Here is a 25,411-nt window from a genome sequence, read left to right as displayed (position 1 = left end):
AACGTGTTTTGGAGAACAACATTTATTTCATAATGTGAATTATTTTTTATTTTTTTTTATTTTTTTTACTTTCAATTATTTGACTTCAATGAAAGGTTAGATTTTTGCAACAAAAAAAAAGAAGAAAATATCAAAAGGATTAACAATGCAGATTTATTTTTACAGCCATCTTTGATCATATTTACCAAGGGGGCAAATAATTCTGACCAGCACTGTGTATGTAGCCTATATATGTATATGTGTATATATATATATATATATATATATATATATATATATATATATATATATATATATATATATATATATATATATATATATATATATAACATTAATATCAACGAACAAATACTTTTACAGCATTTATTTGTCTTTAGTAATTTCAACATTTATCAATGCATTTTTCAAAACCAAAGTTCTATTTATTAACATTCATTAATAGAGTGTGAACTAACGTGAACAAATAATGTTTACTAATGTTAAAAAAGATTAGTAAATACTTTAAAAAATATATATTGCTCATTGTTAGCTTATATTAGGTAAGGCATTAACAAATGTTAACAAATAAAGCCTTATTGTAAAGTATTACGACATTTCTTTAGAAACATGTTGGTGAGAGCATATGTTTAGACTGTGTTGAAGACTGAAGTATGGCATCCGCAACTGCATTCTGTTCAAATTGCAGGGAGCTGTATTACAGTATGAATAATTGAAGAGACTGTGTTTGCAAAGAATGGGGCTTGGAATGAGTTGAGCATGTTGTGTGACCGTTACCTTGGTGATTAGCATGGCTATGAATAGGAGTTCTGTGCACTATTTGCAGAGGCAGCCTCTCTCTCTCTCTCTCTCTCTCTCTCTCTCTCTCTCTCTCTCTCTCTCTCTCTCATATCTAACCCAGATTGAGGAAGAGGATTTATAGCTCCACATGCTGGCGACATGTAGGTACTGCAGACACATTAAAGGGATAGATCACCTAAAAATTAAAATTATCCCATGATTTACTCACTCTCAAGCCATCCTTGGTGCATATGACTTTCTTCTTTTAGAAGAATACAATCAGAGATTGTATTAAATGTCCTGCTCTTCCAAGCTTTATAATGGCAGTAAATGGAGGACGAGATTTTGAAGCCCAAAAAAGTGCATCCATCCATCATACTTCTCAAGCGAAGCAATGCGTTTGTGTAAGAAAAATATCCATTTAAACCTTTACTAACTAAAATAACTAGCTTCAGACAGACGGCCGTACGCATCGATTTACGGAAAAAGAGTAACCCTTGACCTGACGCATGACGCTTTGGCGAACATGGAAACGCAGAGGATATAGCAAATCAAAACACCGGTCACGAATTAGAAGTCTAAAATGAGAATTTTTAAAGAGAAATGTCTAATAAGAAATAAGAAAATAGAAGAGAAATAAGACTAACATTATATCTTACATTTTTGATCATGTGTATGCATTTTTATGCTTTGCAAACTGAAAAAAGTGACCTTTGGTTGTGAATTCTGCTTGTCACACTTTATAACTTTAAAACCATTTAATTTATTTACCATTTTTGTTTGTTTGTTTTTTTACTTTTTATTTATCAAAAAAATCCTGAAAAAAGGATCCCTGTTTTTACAGAAATATTAAGCAGCACAACTGAACAAACCGCACAATCCATGTGGATTAGTTTTACTATCTCTTTATGAACTTTTTGAAACAAAGTGGTAGTTGCGTGGACTATCAATGAAGGGACAGAAATCTCTCAGATTTCATTTAAAATATCTTCATATGTGTTTCGAAGATGAACGGAAGTCTTACAGATTTGGAACAACGGAAAGTAATTGATGATTTGAAGAGTTCAGATGCAAAAACCTCTAAGTGCCATCTGAAATTTTCTTCTAGAATGATCATTTTTATCAAGCTTGTATATTTAAGTTAAGTAATTTCACTTAAATGGCAATTAATAGGTAATTTTCATTGAAATGTAAGTGAAATTACTGAACTAAACGGGCTTGATAAAAATGATCATTCTAGAAGAAAATTTCAGATGGCACTTAGAGGCTTTTGCATTTTCATTTTTGGGTGAACTAACCCTTGCAATGGCTGCTGAAAATGTAGCTGTGTTAAAACAGGAATAAAATACATTTTAGAATAGGCTATACAAATAGAAAACAGTTATTTGAAATTGCAATAATATGTCACAATATTACTGTTTATACTGTATATTTCATCAAATAAATGCAGCCTTGTTGAGCATAAGAGACTTCAACCCCAATGCAACCTTCATATTGTGTGTTTACGTGTTAAACAGGCATGTGACAAACTGGCATTGCTCATATGCTTGCTTAGAAAACTCCCTCATTTGACTTGCCTATAGATCCTCCATACGTTGCAATTGAACTAGCCTCTGTTCAGCCGTAGCATGAATTATTGCATTGTCCTTTCTAAAAAGCCTCCGTAGTCAAGCCATTGTTTTGTTATCTCACACAGCCACTAATATTAGTCATTAGCTGTTGTCTGAAGCCTAAGCTATTAGCATGTGGTTTCCACTATGCATCTGCTTTTGTCTCCCCTTCTCTGTGCTGCAGGGGCAAATAGTCCGATAATGCAAGTAAAAGCCACAGTGTGGTATATGCTGTTAACCTCTCTCAGCAGCAGAGATAAAGTGTGTACTTTAGAGCACATTAGCCACAAAAACAGTCCTCGCGTGGAGGAAAAGAGCGCTGTCCCTTACAAGACTCTCTCACTTCCTATCTATCTAAATTCTTGTGATATTGCTACAGTAGCAGGAAACAAGACTTCTCAAGGACGTGAGCTTAATTCACCCTTGTTACATTGTTTATTTACCCTGCCGAGTGCGAGGGCATAAATGGTGGGATCAAATCAAAGCCAGACTAAACCACACACATAAAGAAAGGGCAGAAAAAGGGCTACAGTGCAAGGAGAGGTCTTGTGTAATGCAATGACACTTTGATCTTGTGCAAACGGAATTTAAAGAGTCCAAAGGTCCCTGAATGGACAAGCAGATTATATATAATATATCTATATAGCACACAGAGCATTTATATCTTTATGCCGAATCCCTCTCTTTCTTTCTAGTGGAGCAGTGGAGGGTAAGGGAGGGATTGAGAGGAAAAGGGGTACAAGCAAAGCACTGTGCAAACATTAATGCTACAGGCATTAGGCCTACTGAATTTAATACACATATCTGGAGGTTGTGTGTTGAAGTGGGAACTTAATTCCCTGTCAAGTGATTTACCAGCCGGGAATCTTAATACCCAAATGCACTGTAGTGGAGAGAGGCTGTTACAGCAATGTGCTGGTGGAACATAAACACAAAGCAGAAACTGTGTCACGTTTATTTTCCATTCACCAGCGCTGAGGGCTGAATGATGCTTAGCATTTTCCCAGATACGTTTGCTTAGACTTGCCAATCACAAGCCAGGTAATTTCACAGTTTACTTTGATTGCAGCAGATACTTTCTATTCCTCAGACCATTTTTATACCAAAATTATGCTGGTTTTAATGCTGGAGAGTGGAGACAGCAAAGCACTTTCAGAACCAGCCTGCATATCCAGGTGACAGTCAAGCACAGACATACTGACTGTTGTACTAGTAGTAATACATGACCTGCCAACTAATCGTAGCACATCAGTGCGAATCTTAAGAGTGTGAAGAACATATTTAAACATGATTTGGCATCTCTATGAAGTCGTGAGTTTCTGTTGATGAAACAGTCCAGACGTACACAATTTATTAAAAATATATTTTTTACCAAACAGTTCACATAATTTTTAAATATAATAATTTTATTTTAGACAGATAAGGACAAGTATTTATTTATTTATAGCATATTTTAGGGGCTGGTATAAATAATAAATAAATGAAAAATAGTGGGGGAAAAACTGGCTTCAGCTGGCCCATAACCTATAGTTTACATATAGTTGGTCTAAAGATAAATAAAAATGCTATGAACATTTTTTTATTTATTTTTTATACCAGCATATTTTATGGGCCGGTTTTGTTTGTTTGTTTATCAAAATATTTTTTTATTTTATGCCATGCATATTTTAGTGGCCGATTGGAGTCTTTTTCCATCTCACTTTTATTTACTCATTTATTTATTTAAAACTGCACAGTTTATTTTGTCACGTTATGTTGGTGTTTTGGTTCCGTTTTTGTGTACTTTGTCGCATTATTTTCTTGTTTCCTTTCATTGTCATGGTTTCTAGTTTGTGTTAATTTGTTGTTATGGTGATTCATTGTTACCTTTATTAGCTCACACCTGTTTCATATTAGTTCATTATCTTGTGTGTATAGTCTTTTGTTCTCTGAGTTGATTTTCTTGTGTTGGTTGTGTCTGTTTTAAGCTACATTTAGATCTGCTATGCTTCTTCGCATCTTCATCCTCATCATAATGTGACACACATACTGTTTTCCTAATATATATATTTATTTATTTGTTTATTTTATACCAGCATATTTTAGAAGCAGGTTGGACTTTGTTCGTTTTCAGTCCTTCTGACACGTTTTCAGTTGGACTAAAAAGTTTACATGGTGTTTTAAAAATTGTCTTAGTCTAATTTAAGTGCTAATAAACAGTCTGAAGGTGAGAAAACTCGCACACACTTTAACTTTCTGTGTGTCTTTCCAGGTATACTTCAAGCGGGACGGAGAGTTGATAGAGGTGATATCCTACGTTTCGCCCACTGTGGGTTACGAGGGCGCCGGCTCCGCTGGTGTGCGTGGAGCCAGACCTTTGATCAGCAGGGATCTGGATGACACTAAGCTGAGGAAGTCTCTATCTCTGCTGGGTCCGGATGGCAAGCCCGGACGCCTCTACACGGAGAGCCCTGGGCGGAGCTACATGGCCAGACAGCCCGGCCAAGAGCCCAGCCCGGCCACAGAGACCATCCCAGAGACAGTGGTCAGTCGGGAGTTCCCTCGCTGGGTTCAGAGTACAGACCCCCTGTACTTCTTCAGCAACACACACATTCCCCAGAGTGATGGGTCTGTGCTGGTTCAGGCCAAGCTTACCTGGACGCTGAATCCACAGTTGGACAACGACGCCCTGTTTAGCTGTGAGGTCATGCACCCGGCTCTCTCTATGCCTATGCAGACTGAGGTCATACTGGGTAAGTCTTGCTTTTGTTGGCTTTACCATTGATTTGGCAGGATATAGATCTTAAGATCGATTTGAAAAAAATGTTTTTGACCTTCATCCTAGTCATTCACCTCCCCTCGCCCGATCACGGGTAAATCCCTTTACATCCCCATCTGACAGATGCAGCGAGACCAACACTGGTTTCTATTTGTTGCTTAATTGCATTACAGGCAAGTAGATTGCAGTTGCTAATGCAGAATGCAAAATCTTCCAGTGAGTGACAGGCCAATTCATTGAGCTGTCCGTGCAGTAGATTGAGTTAACTTAACCATGTTATTGAAAAAGTCAACCTGAATTAAAGAAATCAAGGATAAAGGGAATCTCGCAGTGCACTAAAATGATGCTGGATCTCACTGTTGCAACCCATTCTTAATTTAAAAAAAGCTTTACTGTCTGCTAATTAAGATACTAAGGCGAGGATATGTAATTTGTCAGTGAAATTATATTTCTGCATGTAATAAAAGTCATAGAGCAATATCAAAAAAGAATGGGATGCTCACATACCTTTGTATTTTCATGGATGAGATGCTTTTTTGTGCATTTTTTTGCTTTTAAAGCTACAACAAAGATGGCCTTATGATCCCATTATCACTTCAAAGGCAGCACTCACTTGTAGTCTCTGCTATCAGCCCTCAGAAAAAGGCGAGTGATGAGACGCAAGACAAGATAAACAGAGACATTTCTCACACTTAATGGTAGAAGAGCAGTGCAGAAAGAGATGAACGAGGGGAAAGGACAAAAAACTAGGGATAAGACGAAGAAAGGAAGGATGGTCTAGAAGTTCCATTCAATATTCCTCTCTCTTTCTCATTCTCACTTGTTCCGTCATTCACGTCTCATTCCAGCATGATCTCCCTCTGTGCGTTTCATGGCTGCTAAGACAGAAGTTTGCAATCCTATCGCAAGAGGATCTGCTTCTTTTACAAATGTTTGCCTCTTACCCTGAGAGATAGAGAGATGTGATTTTATTTTCTCTCAAACATGGTTCCCTGGTGTTTATGAAATAATCATTATAACCACAGGGGAAAACAATAGCAGAGTAAAATTTGATTGCATATAGCCACGATATACCAAAACAAATCATGGGATCTCTATGTTTGAGGAATTGGTTTGTGCTAAATGACAAAGACAGATCCCTTAGCTTCGTGAATAACACATCAATAAGTTGTTTTACTATATGCAGTTGGGCATAAACTGTGCAACAATAGAAATGCATCAACCGGGTGTTTTTGCTTCACTGTTTATACTGCTGGAGATGTATTTCACATCTCTCCGTGGGCAAGACTGCTTTATTTACACATAATAATGATACATGGATAAATGTGAAAATGTAGTGCGGGACATGTCCCAAAGCCAGTCAAGATAAACAAGAACATGCTTTTCAAAGGGGTATAATGCAAAGTGGTGATTAGTTGTTTACGCTTGCCAGGCAACGTTATAACAAGCAACATTAATACTTCTTTTAAAACTATCTTTTTTTAGATTATCTAGATCTACATTTTTAAATATTTATGCATAAAATACTTATGTAATGTGAAGCTGTTTTTGCACTGATGCCAAAACTGTTCATTGGTTTTGAATAAGCTTTTATTTTGTTTTGCATCCACTGAGTTCCAAATAAAACAAGAAGAAAATTGCTTTTATTTGTAACATCTTTAATTCACTACATAGGCCTTACAATTTAGAATATAAACCATGTTTTCATTGAATTTCCTTAAAATTCCTGTGCAAATTTAACAAGTGCACGGTGTCAGCATCAAAGCGAGATTCTTTTTTTTTAATGTGTGTCTTGAGAGCAGGAACGTTTGTTTCTGAAGCTGCACAAGGAAAGGAGGGTGTTGTATCATCGCTTGCATGGTAGTGAGAGCAAGAGAAGTAAATTCGCTAGAGTGCAGGCCTAGAAAAGCTTTGCTAACTTTCGATTTTTGTATTTTAACAAAGCCTTGTCTGTGCAACAGTTCGATCCATAAATTTAACAGCACCTAGGTTTCTTAAGAAAAAAAGATGAAGAGCACTATTTCGGCTTCTTTTTGTTTTCACCCAAAGAATACAAAACCATGTATGCAGTTTATTGGTTTTAATTGTGTCTTCTCTCATGCATGCATACACTACCATACGGTAGTAAAAAATAAAAATAAAAAAAATAAAAAAAAATAAAGTAAAAACCTGTGATTATTTGACATATGGAAGTAAAGTCAGTTGCAACTTCTGTTCCATTATGACTTCGAGGAACAAGGCTGTTTTATTTATTCCAGTTACTATCCTGATACTTCTGGTGCAGGTGATCCACTAACCCAGTGGTTCCCAATTCCAGTCCTCGTGACCCACTGCTCTGCACATTTTGTATGTCTCCCTTATTTAACACACCTGAACCAGATCATCAGCTCATTAGGAGAGACTCCATGAACTGAACTGAGTGTGTCAGATAAGAGAGACCTACAAAATGTGCAGAGCAGTGGGTCACGAGGACTGGAATTGGGAACCACTGCACTAACCTGAACTCAGAAAATGAAAGGCAAGTAATAAGAGCATTCACAAGTCATAAGTCTTTCACAGTTTTTAATATTTTCACATGAGACAGAAACATCTTTACAGTGACTCAAATTTGTATTACATTCACTGAATATTCATGAGGCGAGTCTCACGCGGTGTCCTAAATGGATGGGGTTTGGTCCATAGAGACGGTGTTCTCAGAACGCTGTCCTCACCTCAGAGCATCACGGCTGGGCTTGTTGCCCTGACTTGGCTGTCTGTCAGTCATGTCCAAATATGCAGTGATTCAGTCAGTGCCTCTCCATAATTAAAGCTGAGCCAGGCTCAGCAGTGAGGATTTGCATGGGTGAAGGTGCTACTGATTCAGCAAAACACAGAAGGGGAATGAGTTATATTTTCACATCCAGAGGCTAGAGATGATCTATGCTACACGCCAAGTTCCTCTACCCAATAGACTGATAATAAGTACACGGATGTTTATTGTGGGTGGTTTGTGGGAGTGTGAACTAATCTATGAACATTTAAACATCCTTATATTTCCATTTAGAGTTTCAGTGGCTTCAAGGTTCGGTGGACCATAGAAGCACGAGAGACGTTGTCATTTGAAGGTTTGGTCAAACAAGTCTGAGAAGAAAGCCAGGCTCAAGTATGACATCACTTATACATGGATAACAGACATCCTTTGGTTGGTCCTGTAACAACATTTCCTGTAAACCTAACTAAATAATTTGATTGGTTGATGAGAATGTTCCAGTAAATTACATTAGCCCAGAGACACACTTGACATGGTAGCACGATCTTAGCGTACAGTATTTTCTCTTATTTCCCTCCATAGCAGCTCCTAAAGGTCCCAATTTCATACTCGGCTAATATTAAAACTAAATATTGAAACTTTTTGTAGTTCTCTAACCCAGTGAAGCCTGAAAAGTTGACAGCTGTGTGGCCCTCAGTTACATTGTTTGGATCCTGGAGTTGGTTCCAGACATCTGGCCATCACTTTACTTCAACAGCAAGCTTTTTATAAGGCTTTTTCAGGGTGATTCTGTTTAAAAATACAATTTAACCGGTGCAATTTTACCCTTTTTGTTTTCTTTCAAAAAGAGACTGAAATGGCAGAATCGTTACCTGGCATCATGGATAGGAAAATGTCCCAGCTCAGTGAATTTTTTATTTGTCAACTCCTGTGGTTAGGTCTTAGGTTAGGCAATCCAAGGTATTGATCCGTTAATTCATCCACTTGGTACGGAAAAGGCAGGGTCAGTCTTCAAGTGTCCATTGCTCTGTCAGAACACAGGCCCTATCAATGGTCTCCCTTTGTTTTCCAACTGTTTTCTTAGGAACAATCGATGGAGTCGTTGAGTCATGATTCATGCCTTGACAAACTCTTAATCTCTCTTGTGTATTGCATTTCACATCTCTTTTTCCACTCTGCAGAGCCTGGCCGCTAATATCCCAAATCATTTCCATAATAAGAAAGCTGGCAAAAGAGGATTTCTGTGTATTCAGTGTAGTGTCCTGCCATAACTTGATTTATGTGTGAAATGCACATTCACAGGACCCATTACAAATGTAAGAACGGAAATCATAATCCATTAAGCAGCACCAGGGGGTAATCATTAAACTGACTAAGACTGGCCTGATGCCTCATTAGCTTTTGCTGGACACTCTGTGGCTTGATTGATGGCTAAAAGCATGATTAGCCATTGTTTCACATAGTTCTCAGTAGTTGGATTATCTGTATGTGTTGTAGGAGCCAAAGCGTAGCATTAGTCGTAATGAGGGTTGAAAAAAGGCCACAGTGGGATGTATTTTTGAACAATTTCAAGTCTGATTTGCCTTTACTAAGCTTCACTCTGGAATTTTGTGTTAGTGCAAACATATGGCTCACAAAACTTGTTTTATGGTTCTCAGGGCTATGCAGAGTGGATGCTGGTAATCATAGTAAACGATGCAGAACCACTTAACATGGGACCATTCAGAGGCTTTTTCGCACTGCTATAAAGCGTCTTGCTCGTACTGCCAAAATAGAGGAAGTTTCGCTTGAGAAACTTGTGGTCTCACTTTCCAGACGTACAAAATCACTTTCTTATCTTTCCCTTGAGTACACAAGAGAAATCCTCTGTGCCTGAGAAGGTCAAAATATGATGTTTTAACCTTCCTTTCCTTCATCACATCCCAGCCATTCTCTGAGACCAAATTAAACCCATCTGGGAGATTCGGTCCACACAAGACAAGGGAATTAGTTCTCTAAGTGTCTCTTATCTTACTTCCTCCACCGTTTGCCTTGCACGCTCTGTTTCTTCTTCAGTAATGAGTGTCTACCCAATTTAGGTCCTTGTCCCTCTTGGGAAATAAATACTCCTCAGCAATTTCAATGAAGGAAACCAAGAGTCTCCAAGTTGACCTCCAAGTCAAACACCATTTCTTTAGTCTGTTAATGCTGTGCTATTGTTTTAATGTTACCCAACCAAAACTATGTTTTCTTGTTTCCCTTCATAGCGGCTCCTAAAGGCCCCAAGCTTGTGATATCCCCTACCAGGGCAAAGGTAGGGGATACGGTTCGCATCACCGTCCACGGTTTCCAGGTAGGATCTCCAGTGGTAAGTGCATGGGGATTACGAAACCAGGGCCAAGTTCAGTTTTGGATATGAGGAGGTTTGTCCCACATGTGCAGTTAAGCCTGTGTGATGTATAGATATAGTGACCATTCTTACAGAGTGTGCAATACAACACACGTATCTGTCAGCTCCTGACCCCGCTGCTGCTATCCATGAGCTATCAATCCAAATGGTTCAGCCTGTCCGAGGAGGGTTGCACTGCATCTGACGAATTCAAACCGTTCAATCATTTAAGTTGCAATGAAATCAAAATAGAGGGTTTTCAAAGTCCTTTAAAGGTCACCAGAACAAAAAACTTTGAAAGTGATCTATTGAAAAACACTTAGGGCTGCAACTCAAAAAAAGACCTTGAGCACTCAAGGTTATTGGGAAGGACTGGGTTCATATCGACTGTGAGATAAGATAAGAGTCTAATAAAAGAATAAGGATGCTTTTGTAAATGGTCTATAGGCAAAAATGGATGAAATGCCATTTAAGTTGCGGTTATTTTCTAATTGATTTTTCTGTTGTTAGTGCTCTATATTTCATTGTCATCTCCATAAACACAGAACAAAGGGAACAAAACGAATACGCTGTTGCATTTAATCTCTTACAATTCATAAATTCGCTAAATGATAACATGATAGACATTTGTTCCATTTAGGGGCCGCTCACATATCGCGCATAAAAACGCGTCGAAAACGCTAGGCGCGCCGCGTTCTCCTTTTTTCCAAAGCGCTCGGGTGGTTGCGCTCCGGAGGCGTCTGTCGTTGCTAAGCAACTATCAGCTGCGCTCTCCGTTACAGCAAGGAAATTTCAGCAATGGATTTCCACCACAGAAAAACCCTTGCAGTAACTCTGTTTCAAGATTTATTTACTAAGAAAAGTAAAAAACACCGCAGTGTTTGGGTGCACCCATACTACAGAAACGCAAAAACCATGGGGAATTTCACCAGCTGATTCAGGAGCTCCGCCCGGACAATGGGAGGTTCAAAACCTATTTCAGAGTGGACAAGGACCAGTTCGATTATATTTTAAGAAAAGTTGGCCCAAGCATTAGTAAACAGAGCTTCTGCCGTGAAACTATCTCTCCTGCGCAACGGCTCTGCATTTGTCTGCTGAGGAGAAAAGGTAAGCAAGCCAATTGGTTGGTTCTTGTCACGTGACCTGCGGTGCGCTTGCGGCATTCTGAAAAGTTGAGATGTTTTTATCTCGATGCAGCGCGGACGCGCTTGGAAAAAACGAGCGCGTCGCACCGCGACCGCGTCGCTTCCATTATGAGCGCGCATACCGCGCGGCTACATTTGAAATAACGAACTTGCGCGCGCAAAAGACGCGATATGTGAGCGGCCCCTAGACGTTTTTCCGGTTTGCCTGCTGTTGGCCGTTAAAGGAAATAATTGGTGTTTCAGAGCACTGCAAAAAGAAAAGAAAAAAAATCGTAATAATTTGGTTTTGTTTTCCAATAAGTATATCTGTAAAAATTTAGGATGTAAAAACATCCTTAAAATAAGACACATTTACTTGTACTTCTAAATTCTGTGACACTTTCAGAGAATAAGTAGCAACTAGCAAGTTAAGGTTATTTTCTCACCCCATTGTCAAATAGAGTTTTCCTATTTTTAAGCATACAATCTCACTAAATTGTGTTATATTTGTGCTTAATTAAAACTGAGTTAAGAAGCATTATCAAAAATAAACTTAATTAGTATTACAGTGTGTTAGTTTAATTTAGTATAAAGTAGTATATTTTCTGAAAACAAGTTTTAATAACTTATGCCATTTTGCGTCTAATATAAATGTATCTTGTTTAAAGGATGTTTTCCAATAAAATGGTATAAACAAGACATGAAAACTGATCAGGAAATAAAATGTTTTTTTTTTATTTGATTTTTCTGCAGTGAAAAACATATGCTTGACAAGAATAGCCCCAGAAATAAGGCAGAGTGATTTATTATGCTAACATTTGGCTTCTCTTTGCTAGTGCTAAACTCCTCTCACTTGTGTTTGTGTTTTGTTTTGTATTCTCACCAGAAGGCATAGGAGCATCTGATTAAAAAACAAATCAGCTGTTTGTTGATGTATTTCACTGCAGCTTTTAGGGATTTTGTTGCTTTCGTTTGTTCTTGTCAAACTAGCTAGCAAAACAGGTGCGAGCACAGAGCTAGCCAGGAGCACTTTACTGTCAACGGCGCCAAATTTATACTTGCATCAATAGTCCGTCAGCTTCCACAGACCTAGTGAAGCAGGGAGATTGTCTCAGTGTAACTATCACCGTCTGCCAAGAGGTAAAAAAAAAATCTTCCCCTAGCAGATAAACACAGGACAGTTTGGTGATGATCCACCCAATCTTTTTGACAGGTCTGACTAAGAGATGTGTCTAGCCAACAGCATTCAGGTGAAAAGAAATTAGACTCGATATGCTATCATCACTGAATCTACTTTACGCTATTTCATCGTTTGTGTCATGAATTTAAAGGAATGTTACTGTAGTTCTGTTTTATCCCTCCTGGAAAATCCAGGTAGCTTGGTGATGGTTAAAACAGACCATTTTCCTGTTGTTTTACTGGTCATTAGCAGATTTAGACTGGTAATTCCCAGATCTTAACTGTTTGTAGCAGATCTAAACTGGCCGTTTGCAGGTTAACACTGCATGGGTGCACGGGCAGTTTGTCTGGCAGATCTGTGTGTTTATTTCACCCACAATTTACATATTTGAAGTACACCTTTAAATAATAGAAAGAATGGTCACCATAAACAGGCTTGACGGGGACATAAATCCAGTTTGGATCTTAACATTTACACAAAGGATTTTAAAGCCAATGAAGATTTATTTGGAAGAACGTCTCCCTTATCCCTAGCTGCTCCAGAGCCCTGGGTTTCACATGTAGAAAGATAAATGTTAACACAGAAAACTAAATACTGCCCTGCAGTAAAAAAAAAAAAAAAACAGATTCAATATCCCCTTTGGTTTACTTTGACTCTAGTAAATTCACCAACAGGAGGGGTCACATTGGTGTTTCCTTCCTTTCTAATTTGAAATTTGTATTTGAATAGAGTACAAAAGCATTTATGCTCTCAAGAGCTTGTCTTACCATTACAGTACATCCTGATATAAACCATGTGAGTGCCATGGGGGATATTTTTGATCTGGATCTGACCTAATTCCACCAGCAAGTACAAACTCATTTCACTGCAGTCATGGTGTGAATGTGGAAGTCCAGTGACACACAGCCAAGCCACACTCTCCAATGAGCCGTTATCAAAGGTCACCCAGTGAAGCCACATGATTTTGTGAAGTTAGATGGATTGTGCCAGCCAGTCACTTATCACATCTAGAACATGGGTAGATTGGTTTGATCAGCAGGGGAAAGATGGATCTAAAAACGAATCGGGTTGTAGCCCTGGTTCAGGCACTGAGATTTTCTACCTTGTTTCTGGGTTTCATCACACCTGTCCTTTTGTGTAGAATCAAACGATCTTATAGTGAGCTTTCACAAGTATTAAAATGCAAGGACTTATTCAAAATAGACATGAAAGAATTTAGTATTGTGTGAGTGGGCTTCCAGGCATACTGTAGTTGCAGACAATGCTATACACCATGGACCTCTGTAAAGGAGTGTATAAGAATATTTTATATTCTTTTGCCTCTTGTGGACTACCTGTTTGATATGGTATTTTTTTCATTGCCCCGCTAAAAACCATCAAAACCCTAACATTCCTCTTCCTGGATAAGTCTATAACAAGAAATGCCTAAATTGTTGATGAGTTGGTAACTTGGTACAAGATTTATCTCTCTTATTTTTTGTCCTTTCTTCCAAACTGAAAAAGGTATTGATTATTGATTGTTTTTAGGTAAAAATGTTGGTGTTTTTCGAAATGGGTTTAAATTATTCATAATTTATTGAATAATGTTTCTTAATGTCTTAAGATGCTTTTTTTTAAATGCACTGTATTTCTCAGGGATGCACCGATATTAATATTCTGGTGATACCAATAAGCTGATAATTATTTAAAATGAAAAATCTATTTAAAATGCTACAAGTGAATTTATGCATCACAGTATTATAATTTACAGTATAAAAAATGGTTATTCATTTTTATAAATGTCTGTAAAAAAAACTAACTAACTGTAGTTAGATGATAGGAAATGTAAAAATAGGAGAAGGCATGTACAGTTTAATATCCTAAATATTTATCTAATATTGGGTCGATAACTGATCAGTACTCAGTACCAATTTATTGTGCATCCCTTTCTGTATCTTGGGGTTGAACTGATTATTTTTCTCTTTTTTCCTTAATGTACACATTCTTGTGTACTAAACACACATACACTACTTCCAGAATGAGGTGTTTCCTGAGCCTCTGTACACCTGGACTCGGGTGGGCGGCAGACTGCTGGACGGCAGTGCCGAGAGAGATGGGAAGGAACTGGTGTTGGAGCGAGTGCCTGCAGAACTCAATGGCTCCATGTACCGCTGCACGGCCCAGAATCCATTGGGTTCCACTGACACACACACACGCCTCATTGTTTTTGGTGAGTCGCTCCAGCAGTAACTCCTTTTTCTATCCTAAATACACTGTTCTTTGTTAGTTTTTCTATGTAATATTAAAAGTCAATATATATATGTCATATTCATTCATTTGAGTAAAATTCACTCTAATTTTAGTCAATGAAAATAACATATTTGTTCACAAGAAAGTTCAAAATGAAACCGAATATATTACATATAAAGAGTAATTGAAACTAAGCTGGAAAAGTGGCTTATACCAAAAATGTGTGACATAAGATAGATGACTACATTTACACATGACCGTCAAATCTGCAGTACCTCTGAAATTTTTGGGTCACAGATGTCTTTCCTTAAAGGGATACTCCACTTTTTTCGGAAATATGCTCATTTTACATCTCCCCCAGAGTTAAACAGTTGAGTTTTACCGTTTTAGAATCCATTCAGCCGAACTCCGGGTCTGGCGGTACCACTTTTAGCATAGCTTAGCACAGATCATTGATTCTGATGAGTCCAGTAGCATTTCTTTCAAAATGACCAAAGAGTTTCAATATTTTTCCTATTTAAAACTTGACTCTTCTGTAGTTAAACCGTGTACTGAGATCGACGGAAAATGAAAAGTTGCGATTTTCTAAGCCTATATGACTAGGAACTACTCTCATTCCAGCGTAATAATCAAGGAACTGTGCGGCTATACCATGAGTGCAGCAGGCGTAATGATATGACGCAGCGCCTGAAAATAGGTCTAATAGGTTAGACAAACTTAGTCCCGGTCACGTTGGAAGAAGTTACCGAGCTGGGGACTATTTTCAGGCGCTGCGTCATATCATTACGCCTGCTGCACTCATGGTACAGCCGCACAGTTCCTTGATTATTACGCTGGAATGAGAGTAGTTCCTAGTCATATAGGCTTAGAAAATCGCAACTTTTCATTTTCCGTCGATCTCAGTACACGGTTTAACTACAGAAGAGTCAAGTTTTAAATAGGAAAAATATTGAAACTCTTTGGTCATTTTGAAAGAAATGCTACTGGACTCATCAGAATCAATGATCTATGCTAAGCTATGCTAAAAGTGGTACCGTCAGACCCGGAGATCGGCTGAATGGATTCTAAAACGGTAAAACTCATCTGTTTAACTCTGGGGGAGATGTAAAATGAGCTTATTTCCGAAAAAAGTGGAGTATCCCTTTAAGGGATATTGTCTTTTGTTAGCACAAATATCAAATTGCCAACATCTTGCCTCTTTTGTGTGATAGTTTAATTTCCCTGTGTTTTTGTCTAGCCATCCTTTGCTGCTGAAACAGATGCTGTGGCCACTAAGTCTTGGCTTTTGATTTCATTGATGTTAGAAAGAAATTGTTTGCTGACACTGTGCGTGCGTGTGCCCGTGCTTTGTCGCCCCTGGACTAATTTCCCTCCTGAGTTTTCGAGGCTGTCAGGGTTTATGAGAGATCTGCCTATAGCGTGAGCGCAGATCTAATCAAATATGTGCTTTGGAAGATAAAGGACAGTCGGTGCTCCTCTAGATAATCCGAATGACACCCAAGGCTGAGGACAACAAGCTGCATATGGTTCATCATCAGCCATGAACATATTATTGCACTTGTGATCAATTTAATCAGTTGTTTATAGCAGATTCAACCACATCCGAAAACTATTTTTTCTCACTCCTCAAAATAATGCGCAATCATGTACGACATATGCACAGCCTTTCCTAAACTAAAAGGGATAGGGCACTCAAAATTGAACATTTTCTCATTATTCACCCTCCCTTGTGTCATTCCAAACTCAAAATTTTTAAGAATTGGTCACTCTTTGCCATATGATTACAACGAATGGTGACTGGAGCTTTCAAACTTCAAAAAGGATGGAAAAGAATAATAAATATATCATAAAAATGTTCCATTAAGTGGTCGGTCCATCCTCAAATTACATACAGTCATACAATAGCTGTATGAGGCTTTGTCCAAAATTGCACAGCTAAAGTTTTGAAAAATTACAGAGATGCAGCGAGCTCAAAATACAGTATTTCAATTTGAAGTCATACAAATAGGTCATGAGAGGAAAAAGGCTATAAATGTACTTATTCTCAATCGGTGAGTTTATACTGGTTTTGTGAACTGAATCAACCGATTTATTAAAAGAACCCCTCAATTATTTAAATGTGCTGGTAGATGTCAGGAATTTCAGTGAATATGTAATTGATCAGTTATGTATGATTGACATATTAAAGTTGCATGAAAATTTTATGCTTTTTGGACCATTTAAGCTTCATCCCTTATTCACTGTTGTTGCACAGAAATATTTTCCTCTTTTTTGTTTCACGGAAGGAATGTGGCTTTGAAAGAACATGAGGGTAGGTGAATAATGACATCATGTTCAATTTTAGATGAGCATGTGCTGTGCATTTCTTTACATTGAGATGCATCTACAAATCATTGGGCTGAGCACAGGAGGCCATTTGGTGGAAAGTGGTTAGTGGACGTCACCTGGGGAATGGTTCACGTGGAAGAGCATTAATGTCTATGTAACACCCAAGTGAGCCCTGCGTCATCCATCTCATTCAAATTACCTTTGTGCTTTTGAGTTTGAACACGGGTGGCAGAGAGTGGAGAATGGTGATTAGAGCCTTTGAACTGGGCTACTATTGACCTGTTTCAATAGCTATTCATTAAAGCTCATCAGGTGTATTAAAGAACAAAGATTAGCATTTAGGAGAAAGGAAGCTTGTTATAGATTTTTGCTGCTATGGCATCAGTCGAGGTGACGGTTGAGGATTCTTGGAAAAGATTTTGGTGTTTTTTTGGGGGGGGGGGGGGGTCAAAAGGTTCTAGTTCTCAAAAGGTTCTCAAAGTTCAAAAGGTTCTAGTCTTTGGTGGATTTTACATTGAAGTCAGTCAAGAATAGGGGTGAACTTATGAACACTGGCTGCTGATAGCTCTTTGGCGGTATTCTAGTGTCTTGTTTCTGTGAGATTTGTGGTTTTTATCCTTCATTAGACCACAAACCTATGATGGTTATATTTTGTATTATTTAATAATACACTCTTTCTCTCTCCCTCTCCACCTCTTTATCACCAACTCCCCCTCCTCTTCCTCTGTTCTGCAGAAAACCCAAGTATGATGAAAAACACACAGAATCCAAACAGTAAGTATTTGAACACCTCTGTGATTATATTCATTGGCTGTGTGAGCCTTTTTCTTCCTCTTGTTTGAGAAGACTCTTTGATTAATTAAAAATGACAAAAGAGCAGAAGTGTTTTCTTCCTGAGTGCTAAACTAAAGTTTAAAAAAATATATACAGATATGCAGCGAGATGCAGCAAGGTCAGAATACTGCATCCCACAATGCATTGCACTCAACTTGATCTTTCATTTTGAACCAAAGCAATATCTCCTTGACTGAATGTTCGGCAACTTTTTCTTTTTTTTACACAAAATTGGATAACATTTTCCTAATAACTATTTATTTCTGACATAATAACTAGACATCAATTGTTGAATTAAATAAGCAACACTGTAAGTTCATGTGCAGTGTTATTTTACTATTTATATACTATTAAATATTTATTAATATTTTGAATTAACTTTTATTTTATATTTTCCGTTTTCATTTTTAGTTTAAGTTTTAGAAATTTTGTTATGTGCTTTTGTCATTTATTTTCTATTTCTATTTCTATTTCTATTTAGCTTATATTTTTCAGCTTTATTCCACATTTATTTCAATTAACAAGAACTATCTTTAATCGTTTTAGTTTTAGTTAGCAATAACAACACTGGTCATGTGACAAGTGTAGTATACCAGTCCAGTACTACTTTATTTATTTTTTTACATTTTTTAACGTATAGAAGTTCCAGAGGGTTTTCTTCCTATGAGTGGTGTAATTTCAAAATGAATAAACACAATAATGAAGCAAGGCGATGTCAATATACAGCATCCCATTATGTTGTGCTCGACATTATCTTTAGATTTCAACAGTGAATGGAATGAAAAGTTATTTCAGCCTCAGAGATTGTCTTGACTGATTAAATTATAGGACTGCCAAAAGGTAAACTTGAATTAAATTTGGACTAAACTGCCAAACAATCAAATTTATTTTGTAACATAACTACTTGTTGTGTCCAACATGGGTCATGTGACGACTGTATTGCATACTATTTGTTTTAAACGTGATTTAACTAAACACCATTGACTGAATTACACATCATATAGAGTATAGCCTACTTTGCCTTTAGTGCTAGATGTTTCATAAACAGCGTTTCTTCCTACGCATGGTATAATTGTGAAATTGCTAAACTGTGGTTTGATAAATTACACTTATACAGCAGGTAAAAGTATAGACTTTTATCTATAATCATACTGAGAATAGGAGAATACAAGAGATCCAATAACCAGTTATTTTGTAGATTGAGAGGGTGCTATAGAACACTGCTATTCAGATACTATCCAGGGAAAGGGAAATGCTGTAATGGTACAGTTTTATTTACTTTTTAATTCTTTCCCTGTCTGAGATTTTCTAAAGCTGCATACTGTGTTTTTATTGTCTCTGGTCTCTCTCCGTCCTCTCCTCCTCTCAAGTGGCCATGTGTCTTGCGAAGGCTTGCTGCTTTCATCATTTAGAATCTAGAAGTGAGCCATCACTTACCAATGCACCAGCGCGTCCACAGCAAATATAAATCAGTGATGGATTGCAGTTGTTTTGTACATTCAGTGCTGGCTCATTTACAGTTTCTTAGAGACTCATATGTAAAGATGAAGAACTGTCAGGCAGAGGGGTGGAAATGAGGCCTCTGCCCTTTTTTTTTTTTTTTACCACTTATGTTTTTCTCTTATTCTTATTTTCATTCTCTCTTTCGCCTCACCCAAAACCCTTCACCGCACCCCTTTCCTCTGCTCTGCCGCTTCTACGGATGTAAATTTGAATATGCAAATGCAGCAGGGCAGGTGTGTGAGAGCAAGGACAGAATCAGGTCAACGTGAGCGCTGGTCTTGAGTCGAGCCTCAGATGCCCCTCGTATGCAAGTCAAATGGCTTGTAGAACAAGGCCTCGGGAGGTCGCCATGTCTGACGTGTGTCTGAATCTCAAACACCCTCTCAACTCACAAAATAACACCCTAAAGACTCTAGTGCTCACAAATGGCCAGAAGTCTGGAATTCTACTGCTGTATCCTTAGTTTAAATAAATAAATAAAATGCTGGGTCTGTTCAGAATGCTAAACTACCATACATACATATTTTAATACTTTGCACAGTGTGTTAATTTCTGTATGCATGGAGTTGGCAGATGGCCTAATGCATTTGTCAAAATAAGCAGTAGCCTAACCTGTACATCTCGAGCACAGAGCACAAAACCGTGGATCTAATGATCTACTAAGAATAATAAGTAATATCTTAAACATGAATTATATGCATTACAAAATTATTCCCATCATTTGTAGAGAAGATATACGTGGGTTCTTTATTAACGTGACAGGTTGTTTAATTTCAAAGAGATGATGCATTTAAAAGTAAACTGTCCAGCAGACAGATAAGTGATACTTATTTATTGGTTAAAACACTCGATAACACAAATAATATTTCATATGATTGAGACTTAATAGTTTCTGATTGTTACTTACAGCATCCAAAATAAATGCAAAGTTGTATTTTTCAGCATTGCAAGGTTTTTATTTGCATTATCCACTCACAAACCCCCTGTACACGTGCAGTGATGCTGAGATTCATATTGTTACATCACTGATGGTCATTTGGGCTCATATTTGGTTTTATACATAGTATTATGTTCTATATTTGTGTAAGTAGCTCCAGTGTGGGGTACTTTAGAAGTAGAGTGGGTCTTTCTTTTCCAGTGTAGACAGTATCACTGATTATAATGCGTTCTGTTTGCTTCTGACGTGCCGCACTGCGCTGCGCTTCATGCATTAAGTAGAGAGGGTGTTATAGCTCAGGATCTGTGAATAATCATCATTTGTGTATAATCCTGTGTTTGTCCTGATTCACTGATCCTGATGGAAAATAAAGAAGCATTAAACTCCAACAATCTTTTGTAAAGTTTTAACCACGCAAACAGCACTTCAGCTCAATTCGAAGTGCCCGTAGAATGCAGTTCCTTTCAGGGGTGCAAAACTAATCTGTTCCCGCCCCGAGTGTAAAGCAAAACACGATTGGTTGTAGTGAGAACAGGCTACGATTGGTCAGCACAATGTGGCTGTTATCTGATTGGCTTGAGTAGATAGTGGGTGGAGTCCATCTATTTGTGGATTTGTCTGAACATCAAGAAATGTTTTGAAATCCACAAATGCGTACTGTGATCTACAAATGCAGAGAAAGCTATCCACAAATACACAGGAAGCGATTCACACAAATGAAGTTGTGTTCGTTACATAACAGCATATTTGTGAAAATGTCTTTTATTGACAAATCTCATTTTAATTATCTATAAATTTAATTAATTTGAACCACATTTACTTGTGGTTCATAATATATTTATTTGGAATAAAGTAACGATTCTACCCCCATACTTGTAGGTGACGTAGTTAAAACCAGCCTGATCTCATGAAATGCGTCTCTACAGCACGCATTGTGTTTATCGTGCAATTTATACGCTAAAGTTCGTTTTTACGTGCATATGACACGCAGTTTTCGGTGTATATGATACGCACTTTATTGCGTGTAATACGCACGTACCCCACACCTCTAATCCTACCCAAACGTATAATGCGCACGTTACTCACATCACTAATCCTACCCAAGGGGTGAATCATGCACGTAAAAACTAATTTCCACGTATAAATTGCACGATAAACACAATGCGTGCTATAGAGACGCATCTAATGAGAACGGGTTGTTAAAACATTACTTATAGTTAGTAGAATGTCTAAAGAGGACTGTCGAAATAAAGTATTAATCTGTTTACAGTATATACTGCGCTGCGTGCGGTATGCTAGTATTCCTTTCTGAACATAACCACTGAGTTTTAACCATAAAAGAAAAAAATATTCATATTGTGGATATGAAGTGGTACTCATGTTATATTAATTGTAGCACTAACACCAATATAAGCCATAAATGTATAAGTAATGTTATATATCGCCACTTGTTTTGTCAATGAAAATGAGAGAGATGGTAATAAAATTACTTTAGCTCTGAGGAAATATTGCTCATAATACTTATGACAGCCATCATCATTTTGTGCTTATTGAACATTGTGTAGTATGCATGAAGGTCTGGCCCCGCTGATCCACCACCACTCTACAGCTTGTTCAAACCTTTTAGAGTGCATTAGACAATTACACCGAAGTACCTGAGAAAACTAGTTAGCTCATACAGCTTTCAGACAGCCCACTGTATCTCAGAGAAAGTGAGGAACTCTGCTTTCTCCTTTATAAGCCAGATCCTTTACATTTGGTATAGATCACCCAAAAATGAAAAGTCTGTCATTATTTACTCACCCTCGCCTCCAAAAAAATCACTATAGAAGTTGTCCATTTGACTATGCAGGTCTTGATCAATCAGTAACATCAAATGTTATGACATCCAATGTTTTGCATATTTAATTTGAGATCTGCATAACGATTTGTATGAATTATTCAATTTAGGATTGAATAATGAATAAATGTTAGTCTGTTTTTTTCTTACACTATAGCACACAAATCATATACACAATTTTTTAAAACTTTCTTTTGTCCTTTTTGAACTAGATGAGCATAAAGACTTCATAACGTTTTAAAATGACGTGTGTTAGTAAATAATGACAGTTAAATTCTGTTTGTGGGTGAACTAACCTATTAAGACAGGGCTGTGTGTTTGTTTCAAACCTAACAAACCAAGTATTTAGACCAAGGTTAGATGATCGCCTTCCTGCCAAATACTAATTACTTTTTTTTTTTTTTTTTTTTTTTTTCAGATGGAGCTCCTGGTTTGCACAAGTTTGGACTGATATGCCTACCACTTATTCTCACAGTGACTGTTGAATTGACGTGAATGCCCATGATTCAGCCGCACACAAACACGCCTCCTCTCCGGTCAGGCACACACACACACACACTCATGCACACACTTCACACACAGGCACACAAGCCTTCTCCAAACCATGACTAAACCTACCTTGCTTTCATCTGTGGGAGAACCTGAATCCCCCAACAGGGGGCACACCATCCTATATTTGTGAACACAAAAAAAGATCCAGTTGGAGATGATGATAATATCACTGATTAAAAAATAAGATGAAATGAAAATAACATGCTGAATATGAGAAAAAGCACCACTTTACCATCTGCCCCTTTCCACACAAAGTTTTTTGTCCCCTTAAACTTGCCTGTCAATCAACAGAGACCAGTCGTTTGGAAAAGCAAAAAGGCATTTGGGATTTGAACAAATATCGAGCTGAACAAAAATCTCATGCGTGTGGAGAAAAGACATTAAGGAATTGTGGGTTGCTGACAATGCTGTCACTTCAACTCCAACTAGCCGTCCTTGAGTTGCCTCCATAGAATTACTGCACACTGACACAAACAGGACTCGAACACACACCCCTTTTTAAGGACCATGTTTTACGCCATTTGTGTTTTTTGGTCACAATATTTTTCCGTTTTGTTTTCTTGAATGGCTCGTGGCTGGAATGTAACAAAAAAGAGACAATACTAAACGTCCTGTGACATTTTATTGCAAAGAAATGGAAGATCCTCTTTTTAAGTGTATTTTGTGTACATCCCTGTAAATAATGAAAAGTATATTACAGAGCAGAGAATAAAAAATAATAATTAATACGGGTTTGGGAGAAAGATGCAAGGGGATATAGCAGATAATAGCTTTATTGCGTGCATCTGGTCATCCCCAACCGAAATCCAACCCAGGCTTTTAGAAAAACTGTGAAATCAGTGGCCTTTCTATGATCTGATTTCATGCGTTCAGTATCTATGACATCCGTGTGACTGTTTTCAACCGCAGAGGAAAGGCGACAGCTTTTCTCTGGGGTTGTTGGTGCATGTGACGTTCAAAGAGGATTTCCCCTCCTCATCTGTTTGTCGCCTACCTGTCCTTAAGTTTTTTGTCGCATATTCAGTGACCTGCATCGTGTACAGTCCTTCTCTCTAATCTAACAGTTACTGCTAGGATCATGTTAGCCACCATTATGGCCCCTCCATCCCCCAAAGGAAGCTCAAGTGAAGCCAAGTGTAAACGGTTGTTGCATTTGTTTCATATCACCTGTATTAAAAATGGAGATGATCAATTAAAATGACTGGAGTGTGATTGTCCGTTTGTCTTTTTTTGAGTCAATACTATGTGGTGATAGCCTGGGTGCCAGCCCGAACCCCGCCCACAACATTTTTTGGTCGGGAAGTTCGGTCTGGACTCGCTCCGTTGAGGAGCTATTATGCCCGAACAAAAATTGTTCGGACCAATCAAATTGTCAGGGCGGGCTTTATACGATGATTGACAGATGAGCAACGGTAACGTAATCATCCACGTCACCAAAGAGCGCTTGATTTGAATTAGTTTACAACAAAGACGACTGCTGCTGGAGAATTGAGATTTCACGAGTTCACATTTACAAATAAGTCAGATAGAATAAATGCGTATATAAGATTTCACACAAATAAGTCGATAGAATAAATGCGTATATGACGTGCTGTCCGAGGAGAGGGCTTTGGGCTCGGTAGCCATACTCCCCCGTATTCCTGGTTGTGAGAGAACAAGACAAGAGTGAGGATTCAGGGTGGTGGAGGGATGCTGAAAAACTGTCAAGGAGTGTTAGGTAAGTTTACAGAGTGAATATGCTTCCTCATGCTGATAGAAAGGGTAACATTAGACATGGTATTGTTTGATGACAAGTTGATATTGGATTGATTATTTGTACGTGCTCCTCCCGAACTTTGTTTATGAAACATCATGTGTAGATTCCGCCATCGCGTCTGTTATATCGACAGCGCATTCATTTTAAAAGAGGAACAGAGAGCCGCGACATTTTGTTGGTTGAAAATATGAATGAAGAACATGCGTCATTTACTCCGTTGCTCTGATTGGTTGTAGGTCTATCCAATTGAGTGCAGAGTTTTTTTTTTTTTCTGGTTTGGTTGAGACACGCCCCATAATCAAATCTCTATGGAGAAGTATCAGACTCACATTCTGACTAGAATCTGAGTATGACGACGTCAGGCTAATGTGGTGATATAATGAAATAATCATCATCATTATAAGTTATGTGACCAATTTGACGCTGCTTTTATGAATTGTGAAAATGTCAATTACTGTGTTTCTCTGTTATATCAGGTTCAGCTCCCAGAGTCATGTTTGTCTAAGTGCCTTTCAGCAGCTGCATTGTGGAAGACAGGACCTATATATCACAAAAGCACAATGATCCAGCCCAACACTTTTATATGAACCTATTCCAGTATCTAATGAATTTGTTTGCCCACGATTTAAATGTATGTACAATTTAAAATGAAAAATGATTTACATTTGGGAGAAACAAATACAAAAAAAAAGAAAAGAGTATGTTCTTTAGTAGTCTCAGACTGTTGGATCTCATTGTATGTGATTCCACAATGAATGATGGAAGGATAGGGTGTAACACAATATTATGCATGTTCTTACCCTTCATTTGATTAGCGCTCTCTCTCTCTCTCTGTCTGTCTGTCTGTCTGTCGTTGTATATAACAT

At 37.9% G+C, this 25,411-nt stretch overlaps 1 protein-coding gene across 3 annotated transcripts in view; it reads left to right on the top strand.

Annotated features, from left to right (window-relative positions):
• The window catches only part of igsf21a (immunoglobin superfamily, member 21a), a 247,616-nt gene extending 223,616 nt beyond the window's left edge, over positions 1–24,000 (top strand). For 2 of the 3 annotated variants that reach the window (XM_084396182.1, XM_084396181.1), the window contains exons 6-10: positions 4,639–5,119; positions 10,141–10,241; positions 14,583–14,775; positions 17,859–17,897; positions 22,656–24,000. In XM_084396182.1, the coding sequence (XP_084252308.1) occupies positions 4,639–5,119; positions 10,141–10,241; positions 14,583–14,775; positions 17,859–17,897; positions 22,656–22,732 (891 nt within the window). In that variant the 3' untranslated portion in view covers positions 22,733–24,000. The remainder of the gene's footprint in view (positions 1–4,638; positions 5,120–10,140; positions 10,242–14,582; positions 14,776–17,858; positions 17,898–22,655) is intronic. The other variant, XM_084396183.1, reaches the window with a different exon arrangement.
• Positions 24,001–25,411: the final 1,411 nt, after the last annotated feature.

This window comes from Rutilus rutilus, assembly GCF_951802725.1.
Source record: "Rutilus rutilus genome assembly, chromosome: 22".
Taxonomy (NCBI): domain Eukaryota; kingdom Metazoa; phylum Chordata; class Actinopteri; order Cypriniformes; family Leuciscidae; genus Rutilus; species Rutilus rutilus.
The sequence above is the reverse complement of the archived record's forward strand: the minus strand, read 5'-3'. Positions and strand labels throughout refer to the sequence as shown.